We start from the raw sequence: 12222 nt of genomic DNA on the forward strand, positions 1-12222 counted from the left end.
AAATCGACAATTGAAGCATCTGAGGCTGCATCAATCGAGGATACACGACAGAAGGAATTGTTCTATCTCCAAACTTCACCTTCACCAAGCGCGAGTTTATTTCAAAAATTTGGTTCTTTCTATCCCGAACGTCCCTTTTCTTTCTCGTAATACTGAGGACAACTAGACTAAAAAAAACAAGAAAAAGAATCAAATCGCACCATCTCTGTAATAGGTAAATGCCTTTTTTTCTCCGGAAGTTGTCGGAATTATTCGTAATAAGATATTGGCTACAATTGAAGAGGTCTTATCAATAAAATTTGCATTTATCCGAGATCTAGGCATAATTAACAATCCATTCTAATTCTATAATTCTTTTCATTACCCCGAGGGGTAAATGATCTCGCAAACTAAAGGAATTGTACAGTACGAAATAACATAAAAACAGACTAATTCTAAAAAAAGATGTGTACCTTTTGTTCAAATTGTCCCTATTTTATTGTGGATTCTGATAACTCGAGAAGTTTTGATTTGGTTATAATCCAAAGAGGAAAAAGAATGAAATAAGCATTAAAAAAAAAATAGAGTAGAGTAAGGTAAGCATCCATTTTGTTTTTTGTTTGCATAACATGGATACGCCATGCCATACAATTGAAATAGAAAAATCCATGGGACGATTCATAAATTTGTACTAGATCTATGGGGTAGCTGATGAGAGAAGTTGTTGTTGAGAAATAGGAAATTTTATTTGAAAGGAATTATTCCTATGGAACCATTCATCAGTCGTACCTACTGGAATAATATGAATGACTCGCTATTCACATCGGTTTCTGGTCAATAATAAGATTATGTAGGAAAGATGGCCGAGTGGTTCAAGGCGTAGCATTGGAACTGCTATGTAGGCTTTTGTTTACCGAGGGTTCGAATCCCTCTCTTTCCGTTTCTCTTAATTCACCAACGTTACTGAACACAATATATCAAATCAAATAACAATTGATACCATCATCCCAACAAGAGGACCTGACCTTTTTTTGATAGAAATTCTCTATTCCTAATTACATTACTGTGGTACGTAAAATACAAATATCGGAAAAAGAAAGAGCAAAAAAATCTTACTGCTGATCCATTTGTGATACGTGAATGAGAAAAATGCGGATCAAGGCCCTTAGATCTATTTATTTTATTTCGGCGAAAAGAGACAAAATTCTCTGAAACTTTCTTTGTTATTTTCGTTAGGTTCAAGTCTGACGGGAATAATATTCTACGACTAACAACTCATTTATTTTCAAATCGATCCATTTACTATCTATTATTTGATTTACTACTCCTTTATATTGGAATGAGTCAAAAGTCAAATGTTTTGGCAATTCCTCGGGGGGGGATAAGGCAATATAATTTTGAATCAGAGCTTTCGATCTTTGTTTATCCTTCGTAGTAATAATATCTCTGGGTTTACAACGATAACTTGGTATATCCACTATACGACCATTAACTAAAATATGTCTATGGTTAACTAATTGCCTGGCTCCAGGAATGGTCGAAGCCATACCCAATCGGAAAAGGATGTTATCCAAACGCATCTCAAGTAATTGTAGTAAAACCTGACCTGTTGACCCTTTAGCTTTTCCAGCGATATGCACATATCTAAGTAATTGTCGCTCTGTCAGACCATAATGAAAACGCAATTTCTGTTTTTCTTCTAGACGAATACGATACTGCGATCTTTTCCCAGAACGCAATTGGTTTTTAAGATCACTTCCGGATCTAGGTCTTTTACTAGTTAGTCCTGGTAAAGCCCCCAGACGGCGTATTTTTTTGAAACGAGGTCCTCGGTAACGAGACATAAAGACTCCTTTTTAATTTTATGGATTTTATTGAAATTTCATTTTTTCAGAATAAAAAAATGAAAACTGAACTATAAATTAAGACTGAACTAAGGGATAAACAAAGCAAAGCTAAATTTACCGAAATACTACAAAGTAGAATAAAATAAATTGTATCAATATCCGGATTTTTTGTATATATAGGAAGTTGCAGCTCCGTTTTATGATTTGTTCGGTAGAGAGAGATCTAATTGTTCCAATACATTTTTTGGTCATGGTTGCAAGTTACCACGACATAACATATGGGAAAAGGAGGAGAGAGATTATCAATCACGGAAAAATCGATAGAGAAAAAGCCGGCTATCGGAGTCGAACCGATGACCATCGCATTACAAATGCGATGCTCTAACCTCTGAGCTAAGCGGGCTCACATAACATAACAGAAATAGTATATAGAAATTGAGGAAACTACCGGATTTTAGCTATTAGCTGATCTTATCTATTAGCTATTCGTTTAATATTAACTATGAACTATAACTATATAACTATACTATAACTATATAACTATATAGTATAGTATAGTTCTATATAGTTATATAGTATACTTCTAAACTATATACTATAACTAACTATAATAATAATTCTGACTATTCTTCTGACTATTCTAACTATATCTAACTATAATATACAACATAATGTATTTATTTATATATTTATATTTTATATATTTATATTATGTTAATTATAGCTATAGCGAATCGGTCCTAAGATAAAAAAAAAGATAAGGATAAAGATACAATCTAAATGAAAATGAGACATTCCTCTGGTTTGATTCGGAAAAGGAGGAGATAGGACAAAAAAAAAGAAGAATGAATATCGACCGTTCCACTATTCCAAATCGCACTGTAAAAATGAAAGGGAGGGAGAAACATATATATGTTGGATATATCTATCCATATTGAATTGCGGATACATCAATGATAGAATCATTTCTGATTGAAACAAGGTTCATTCAATATAAATGAACTGATGGGGGATAGCCAAAAAAATCAAACAGCAGCATACACTTTTTCAATATAGAAATCATTATCTAACGAATTCAACGGGTCCAAACAAACAAAATAAATGAAAAGGATAGTTGGAATTCCAACTAGGTCTTGGTATCAAAGGGGATATGGCGAAATCGGTAGACGCTACGGACTTGATTGGATTGAGCCTTAGTATGGAAACCTGCTAAGTGGTAACTTCCAAATTCAGAGAAACCCTGGAATTAAAAATGGGCAATCCTGAGCCAAATCCTTATTTTGAGAAAACAAAGGTTTATAAAACTAGAATTTAAAAGGATAGGTGCAGAGACTCAATGGAAGCTGTTCTAACGAATGGAGTTGACTACGTTTTGTTGGTAGCAGGAATCCGTCTATAAAAATTACAGAAAAGATGGTCCTATATACCTAATACGTATGTATACATACTGCCATATCAAACGATTAATCATGACCCGAATCTATTATATTATAATTATATATAATTATAATATGAAAAATTCAGAGTTATTATGAATCCATTTCAATGGAAGTTGAAGGAAGAATCGAATATTCAATTATGAAATCATTCATTCCAGAGTTTGATAGATCTTTTGAAAAACTGATTAATCGGACGAGAATAAAGAGAGAGTCCCATTCTACATGTCAATACCGACAACAATGAAATTTATAGTAAGAGGAAAATCCGTCGACTTTTTAAATCGTGAGGGTTCAAGTCCCTCTATCCCCAATAAAAAGCCTATTTTACTTCCTAAGTATTTATCCTCTTCTTTTTTTTCATCAGTGGTTCAGTTCAAACAAAATTCACTATCTTTCTCATTCACTCTACTCTTTCACAAACGGATCCGAACTAAAATCCTTGGATCTTATCCCAATTTGGATAGAACCTGTACAAATGAACATATATGGGCAAAGAATCTCTATTATTGAATCATTCACAGTCCATATCATTATCCTTACACTTACTTGTCAAATTTTTTACTACTTTTTAGTCCCTTTAATTAACATAGACACAAGTACTCTACTAGGATGATGCACGGGAAATGGTCGGGATAGCTCAGTTGGTAGAGCAGAGGACTGAAAATCCTCGTGTCACCAGTTCAAATCTGGTTCCTGACACGTAAATAATGTATCGGATAGATATTCATACAAATTAATCGAGATAGATCGGGCGTTAATAGTCTAGAGCATGATACGTATTTACTCATCTAGATGTTACATATTTACTCATCTATTACATATATTTACTCATCTATTACATATTTACTCATCTAGATATATATATATATATATACCTCCCCTTGGGGGGATTGGTTACATATTTACTCATCTAGATGTATATATATATATACCTCCCCTTGGGGGGATTGGTAAAAAATATATGTATGGATGGTTATGGTAAAGAACAAAGTGAGATTATGCTCCCGTCTCTTTTTTCTTTCTTGTTTCTTCATACTGTGCTTTCTCTCATTCAAAAAGAATATTAAGTCTTCATCTATATTCAAAATAAAAATAAATAAGTAAAAGTAAAAAAAAACTTAAAAGTCGAGAGGAGTTAAAAGATAGCAATAGACAGAATGCACTTCAGACACAGTACAAATAAAATCCAATCCCTTTTCATTTCTTCATTTCATATTTTTGACATTTATTCCATTTCTTCACTCTTGCTTACGTTACTTTCCGAGGTCCATCTACATCTAAGTAAGTTATGTGCGCGGTACAAAGTTCATAGTGCAGAACTCTTTTGATTCATCCCATTGTTTCTGCTCATACGAAATGGATATGATCTATTCCAAATTTTGGAATATAAATGAAGTTTTTTTTAGGTTATCCATAATACGAATTAAAGTCCGGTTACTTTCTTTCATCTAGAACGGAACGTAAAAATATTCCTTCACTTGAAAGAAATCTGGAATCGTGTCATAGTCGTATTAAGTAAACATTAATTTCTTATCATTTAATGAGCATCTTGTATTTCATAGAAATTGGGGGTAATATAGTCCTTACGTAGGGGCCAACCTATCCAACTTTCCGGCATCAAAATACGTTTAAGGCGTGGATGATTATCATAAGAGATTCCCAACATATCATAAGATTCGCGTTCTTGAAAATCAGCACTTCTCCAAATCCAGAAAACAGACGGGATTCTAGGATTATTCCTTGGGGCAAATACTTTTATGCATACCTCTTCTGGTTTAGCTATACCATACTGTATTCTCGTAAGATGATACACACTGGCTAAAAATCCGCCTGGTGCTACATCATAGGCACACTGGGAGCGTAAATAATTGTAACCATATACATATGAAATGACAGCAATGGAATCCCAATCCTCGGTTTTTATTTGTAAAGTTTCTATTCCTCGGCAATCAAAGCCCAAAGATCTATGAACTAAATCATGGTTGACTAACCAATCAGATAAACGATCCTGCTGCATCTTCTTGATCTCTCCCACATTTGTATTTGTATGAGTATTTCAATTTACAATGAAATTTTTAAAGATTGACCCTTTCTTTCTTATTCTGCACAAAAGAACCTTACCTTGTCTGATTCACTAATTCATGGGGAGATACTGAACTTTTGGATTTGAAAAATGTTTCAGAAGGTATCTCTGAAGTAGATGGTGATTGATAGAGCAATTCTTGATCATAATTTCCAGTATGAGTACTGCGTCTAACACAAAACTTGTGATTGGTAGTAAAACATCGATTTTCCTGTTGAGACACAGTTCTATCTTCAAAGATTTCTCGAGATATTTTCTTACGAAGTTTCGTTATAGCATCTATAACCGCCTCTGGTTTAGGTGGGCAGCCCGGCAAATAGACATCGACAGGAATTAGCTTATCGACTCCACGAACAGTACTATAAGAATCAGTACTGAACATCCCTCCTGTAATAGTACAAGCTCCCATAGCAATGACATATTTTGGTTCAGGCATTTGCTCATATAATCTTACTAAAGAAGGAGCCATTTTCATTGTTACTGTGCCGGCTGTTAAAATTAGGTCTGCTTGTCTAGGACTCGATCTTGGTACCAATCCATAACGATCAAAGTCGAATCGCGAGCCTATTAATGAAGCAAATTCAATGAAACAACAACTGGTACCGTATAGAAGCGGCCATAAACTGGAAAGTCTTGACCAATTCGAAAGATCATTCAATGTAGTTGAAATAACTGAATTGGTAATTGTTTTGTCAACTAAGGGAAACTCAATCAAATTCATAACTGTCTCAATGTAATCTTTTCCTTCATTTTTATTTTGATTGTCTGAATATTCAGTTAAGACCATTCCAATGCTCCTTTTCGCCATGCATAAACTGAACCAACAATTGGGATAAGCACAAAAATTAAAGCTTCGATAAATACAGATACACCCAATACATCGAAACTCATTGCCCATGGATAAAGAAAGACCGTTTCAACATCAAAAACAACAAAAACTAGAGCAAACATGTAATAGCGGATTCGAAATTGTAACCAAGCATCCCCAATGGGTTCTATACCCGATTCATAACTAGAGAGCTTCTCTGGTCCTTCACTAACCGGGGCTAAAACTCCGGAAATTACAAATGCCAAGATAGGAATAACGCTTGATATTATTAGAAATGCCCAGAAAATATCATATTCGTGAAGCAGAAACATAAATGTACTCCTATTAATGTGGAATATGCTGAATTATTCGATTCGAATCGGAATTGTCAATTCATCCATAACTTCTTATCTTAGGCGAAACAAGAATTGATTTTGATCAAATCAAACTGCATAGTTTAGAGTTTGTTTGCTGTGGGGCATGTTTTGTTTAAAGATTCATCTAATGGAATCCCACTTACATTTTGGATTTCGATTCTATTTAGATATGGTGTAGACATAGGATGCTCTTACACAAACAAAACTCTCTCACTTTGTCTTGGGTTCTCTATCCTCTAGAAAAAGGTAATAAAATACTAAAATATCCTATGCCTATAACTATTCCTATGCCTATAACTATAATAAATATCAATACCCTATAATATAGTAAAGTAAATATCCTATAATTAAATACTATGAATACTATATTCATTAGAATACTATGTTGATTATATATAATCAACATAATGAAATAATAATAATTTCATTTCCTTTTTTTAAAACTTAAATTTTTCAATAGTCATATGGGGTAAAATGTCTAGGGATTTCTAGCATATTCTATATTATTCGAAGTATTCCTTTTTCATTAAAATCTGGGTATAGGATCATTGCTTCTATTGATTTGATACGAATATGAATACATAATCTAATGCATCGAATGATTTTTTATCTTTTTCTTGTCCTAGATTTCATTTCTATTTTTCTTAATTGATTCAATCCGTTGAATTGAGAGGTGACATATAACAACTTATATCTTTCTATACAAAAAATTGGAAACTTGGAACCTGTACTATCCCACCTCCTCAGAAATAAATAAGAAGAATCGAGTTATTTCATTAGAGTTAGAATGAAAGATTCATTCTATTTCGGACCAATCTCTAATACTAAACAAAGATTACGATTTGGAATGAACCAAAATACTTGTTTGTTTTGTTACGGCAATAACGCTTAATAATATAATGGTAAGACCAAGCAATGGGTTAGATTTCGCTACAAGAAAAAGGTTTTACAGCAAACCTATACTAGACAATGAAACATAGCAAAGAGTGGAGTAGTATAATCGACGGAATCATAAATGATTTACATAACATTTTCAAATAGAAAGAATCACACATTATCGAATGATTCGACGGACCAAATCAAATCCACAAACCCACTCAACTCATAGAATATAGAAGAAGAAACGTTAATATATTTAGGCCCAATTCGTTATCTCTCCATTATCTCTGAATCAATCAATAAGGTTGCTCTTGTTCTGCCAAAAAACGATTAGTGATTAGTTAGGGGGATTCTCCAAATACAAGACAAGACCCAAGACCAAGAAAAGAATAGGTCCTAGACCCATGTGACTTAGGATTAGACTTGGTTGGTCCCATAGAAATGAAAACCATACTAAACTATATACTAAACACTAAACTATATACTAAACAAAAATATAATATATTAGGATTAGGGCTATACGGACTCGAACCGTAGACCTTCTCGGTAAAACAGATCAAACTGATTATTATCGAAATGATTCGAACTGTTTCAAAGACCCAACATGCATTTTGTTGCATTGGGCTCTTTCATCAACTGATGTAAAGATCAGTTAGTCCACCATATTTTTTCTTTAGAGGAAGATAATGAGATGGTTCCATGTGCTCTGATTTATTATTTGTATTCTGATCTAGGAGCAATACCAAAGTGTTTCAAAGAAGGGTTATCTTGACTTAGGTCTGCCTTCGGCCTAGATCAACCTAAGTTAAATGGAATCTCTATCGCTCCGCTGCAACAGTCGAATATGAGACTTCATACACCTTAAAGTTCATAGGACGAAAAGAGGTTATTTTGAGGCCCTTATACTCATTATGCCTAGCATTGAATGGGCTGGGTATTTACCTTATCAACTATCAAATCAATGGCGGGTTCTATTTGATTTGGCAACTGAATTCGCGCCTGAATCGGACCGAACCAAATATTTGTCAGGCTATTGTTCTCTTGTTCCCTCGAACCTATGGAGTAAGACATCGATTTCTCAATACGATCAATTATGTTCATTGCATAATAGGCTCCTTTGAAAAGCATTGGCGCGCGTGTAAACGAGGTGCTCTACCAACTGAGCTATAGCCCTTGTCATAGACATCTTAACATATAGATAATTTCTTGTCAAGATGGATATTCCATAATCCACATCATAGCTCTCTGATCTATTTATTTTATTTACGCTTAACAGAACAGATTTATTTACGCTTAACAGAACAGATTAGTATTGCTTAGAAATAATATTCCACCTATAATCCCCGAAGTGATGGGTTCTTTTTGTGGTGATAAATGACCTACTTAACTCAGTGGTTAGAGTATTGCTTTCATACGGCGGGAGTCATTGGTTCAAATCCAATAGTAGGTAGAACTTATTAGATACCGGAGTCGATGAAATGATATCTAATAAGTTTTTCTACCCCATCTTCTTTTTTTGTTTTATCAGATTAGACTTGATTGTGTTCAATTGGCAGAATCAACATGTGGTGTATAATAAAGAACTTTTTAAAAACTTCTCTTTATTATTTTGATGTATTGACTTGACTAGTAGGAAATAACATTGACAGCCTCTACTCGTGTCCTAGCTCGTCTGAGAGCTAGATTCGCTTCAATTGCTTGTCTCTTACCCTCAGCTCTACTCAAGTTAGCTTCAGCTATTTCAAGAGCTTGTTGAGCTTCTTGCGGATCAATGTCAGTACTTATTTCCGCATCATTTCCTAAAATGGTGATTTCATTATTACCTATTCTAGCGAAACCACCCATCAGAGCCACCGTTAACCATTGGTCGTTGTTGAGGCGTATTCTCAAAAGACCTATATCTACAGCCGTGGCAATAGGGGCGTGGTTTGGTAATACGCCAATTTGGCCACTATTAGTAGATAAAATTATTTCTTTCACTTCTGAGTCCCAAATAATTCGATTAGGAGTCAGTACACAAAGATTTAAGGTCATTTCTTCAATTTGCTCTCCTCTTCTAAGTTCATAGCTTTCGCGGTAGCTTCATCGATGTTACCTACTAAATAAAAGGCCTGCTCGGGAAGACTGTCTAATTCTCCGGAAAGGATCAGTTGAAACCCCCTAATTGTTTCTGCAAGACCAACATATTTTCCTGGAGAACCAGTAAATACTTCTGCCACGAAGAAGGGTTGTGATAAGAAACGCTCGATTTTTCGTGCTCTTGCTACAGTTAAACGATCTTCTTCGGATAATTCGTCCAACCCAAGAATAGCTATAATGTCCTGAAGTTCTTTGTAACGTTGTGAAGTTTGCTTAACTCTTTGCGCAGTTTCATAATGTTCCTCGCCAACGATCCGAGGTTGTAACATAGTTGACGTTGAATCTAAAGGATCCACTGCTGGATAAATACCTTTGGCAGCTAATCCTCTCGATAATACGGTAGTAGCATCTAAATGTGCAAATGTCGTGGCAGGAGCAGGGTCGGTCAAATCGTCCGCAGGTACATAAACGGCTTGGATCGAAGTTATAGATCCCTCTTTGGTAGAAGTAATTCTTTCTTGCAAAGAACCCATTTCTGTACTAAGGGTAGGTTGATAACCCACTGCAGAAGGCATTCTCCCCAATAAGGCGGATACTTCTGATCCTGCTTGGACGAAACGAAAGATATTGTCGATGAATAGAAGTACGTCTTGTTCATTAACATCCCGGAAATATTCCGCCATAGTTAGGGCAGTCAAACCAACTCTCATACGAGCTCCCGGCGGTTCATTCATTTGACCGTAGACTAGAGCTACTTTTGATTCTGCAATATTTTTTTCATTAATTACTCCGGATTCTTTCATTTCCATGTAAAGATCATTTCCTTCACGAGTACGTTCGCCTACTCCGCCAAATACAGATACGCCTCCATGAGCTTTGGCAATGTTGTTGATCAATTCCATGATGAGTACTGTTTTACCTACTCCAGCTCCTCCAAATAGTCCGATTTTTCCTCCACGGCGATAAGGAGCTAAAAGATCCACTACTTTAATTCCTGTTTCAAAGATTGATAATTTCGTCTCTAACTGTATAAAGGCAGGTGCAGGTCTATGAATAGGAGATGTTGTGCTAGTATCTACAGGACCTAAATTATCAACAGGCTCCCCAAGAACGTTGAAAATTCGTCCGAGGGTAGCTCCACCGACTGGAACGCTTAGAGGAGCTCCCGTGTCAATCACTTCCATTCCTCTCATCAGTCCATCTGTAGCACTCATAGCTACAGCTCTAACTCGATTATTTCCTAATAATTGTTGTACCTCACAAGTCACATTAATTTGCTGACCAATAGTATCTCGACCCTTAACTACCAAAGCGTTATAAATATTAGGCATCTTGCCCGGAGGAAAAACAACATCCAGTACTGGGCCAATAATTTGAGCGATACGCCCTAGGTTTTGTTCTTCAAGTGTGGAAACCGCAGGACTAGAAGGGGTAGGATTGATTCTCATAATTATAATTAAAGTAAAGTATGTCGAAAGTTTTTTTGAATAGTGCCATGCCAAGTCGAAAATAAATGTCCGATAGCAAGTTGATCGGTTAATTCAATAAGAAATAAATGGGAGTTAGCACTTGATTTAGTTGGTACCACCCAACCGAATACGATTCAATCGTTTACTCATTCAATTACTCATTCAATGAGTCAATTTTCAAGTTCAGCCAATCCTTCTTTTTTTCAAAAGAAATATTAAGTACATGAAATCACGAGTAAGTCTCTTTCATTTCTCTATCATTATAGAAAAACCATCCGTATTAGATTCTATTATCTATAGAATTCGAACCCGAACTCCATTTATGATTCATTATTTCGATCTAATTGGCCATTGTTCTTTTTTTTTTTTGAATAGATATTGGATTTCCGCCTATCTATTCTTTATACCCTTTTAGGATGAATTATGCCTATTTTCACATCTAGGATTTACATATACAACATATATCACTGTCAAGAGTGAATTTTTCTTAGTATTTGGATTCAAAATAAGAAGGAGATCCATTTGATTTTATTGTAAACTTGCAAAACAAACATTGGGTTTGGGTTGCGCCATATATATCAAAGAGTATACAATAATGATGTATTTGGAGTATACAATAATGATGTATTTGATGAATCAAATACATGGTCTAATAATGAACCATTTCATTTTAACATAACATTGAAATTAGTTGATAATATTAGTTGAATATTTTTTTTCTTTTTTTTTATTTTTATTTTTGTCAAAGGTTTCATTCATGCATAATCTATATCGAGTAGACCTTGTCGTTGTGAGAATTCTTAATTCATGAGTTGTAGGGAGGGACTTATGTCACCACAAACAGAGACTAAAGCAAGTGTTGGATTTAAAGCTGGTGTTAAAGATTACAAATTGAATTATTATACTCCTGACTACGAAGTCAAAGATACTGATATCTTGGCAGCATTCCGAGTAACTCCTCAACCTGGAGTTCCGCCCGAAGAAGCAGGGGCTGCGGTAGCTGCCGAATCTTCTACTGGTACATGGACAACTGTGTGGACTGATGGACTTACCAGTCTTGATCGTTACAAAGGGCGATGCTACCACATCGAGGCCGTTGTTGGGGAGGAAAATCAATATATTGCTTATGTAGCTTATCCTTTAGACCTTTTTGAAGAAGGTTCTGTTACTAACATGTTTACTTCCATTGTGGGTAATGTATTTGGTTTCAAAGCCTTACGAGCTCTACGTCTGGAGGATCTGCGAATTCCCACTTCTTATTC

At 35.1% G+C, this 12222-nt stretch overlaps 1 protein-coding gene and 3 non-coding genes across 4 annotated transcripts; 2 read left to right on the forward strand and 2 right to left on the reverse strand.

Annotated features, from left to right (window-relative positions):
• Nucleotides 1-832: 832 nt before the first annotated feature.
• On the forward strand, nucleotides 833-919 carry TRNAS-GGA (transfer RNA serine (anticodon GGA)). The gene has a single exon. It is a non-coding gene; the product is annotated as a tRNA-Ser (tRNA).
• A 1237-nt stretch (nucleotides 920-2156) lies between these two features.
• Nucleotides 2157-2229, reverse strand: TRNAT-UGU (transfer RNA threonine (anticodon UGU)). The gene has a single exon. It is a non-coding gene; the product is annotated as a tRNA-Thr (tRNA).
• A 1662-nt stretch (nucleotides 2230-3891) lies between these two features.
• Nucleotides 3892-3964, forward strand: TRNAF-GAA (transfer RNA phenylalanine (anticodon GAA)). Its single transcript has one exon. It is a non-coding gene; the product is annotated as a tRNA-Phe (tRNA).
• Nucleotides 3965-6087: 2123 nt separating this feature from the next.
• Nucleotides 6088-12216, reverse strand: LOC135664342 (ATP synthase subunit beta, chloroplastic-like). Its single transcript, XM_065176979.1, has 2 exons — nucleotides 9460-12216; nucleotides 6088-9394 (listed from the first exon to the last, which is right to left on the reverse strand). Exons 1-2 carry the CDS (start codon nucleotides 10937-10939, stop codon nucleotides 9039-9041), a joined length of 1836 nt encoding a protein of 611 aa, XP_065033051.1. The 5' UTR covers nucleotides 10940-12216; the 3' UTR covers nucleotides 6088-9038.
• Between the last annotated feature and the right edge of the window lie 6 nt (nucleotides 12217-12222).

The sequence above is a fragment of the Musa acuminata genome, unplaced genomic scaffold (genome assembly GCF_036884655.1).
Source record: "Musa acuminata AAA Group cultivar baxijiao unplaced genomic scaffold, Cavendish_Baxijiao_AAA HiC_scaffold_829, whole genome shotgun sequence".
Taxonomy (NCBI): Eukaryota; Viridiplantae; Streptophyta; class Magnoliopsida; order Zingiberales; family Musaceae; genus Musa; species Musa acuminata.

Bases quoted from the DNA above. Each gene is read 5' to 3' on its own strand.
- LOC135664342 (XM_065176979.1), bottom strand. From the start codon at position 10,939: ATGAGAATCAATCCTACCCCTTCTAGTCCTGCGGTTTCCACACTTGAA. The intron at 9,395-9,459 runs GCAAATTGAAGA...TTTGGGACTCAG, and splicing joins TATGAACTTAGAAGAGGAGA to AAGTGAAAGAAATAATTTTA.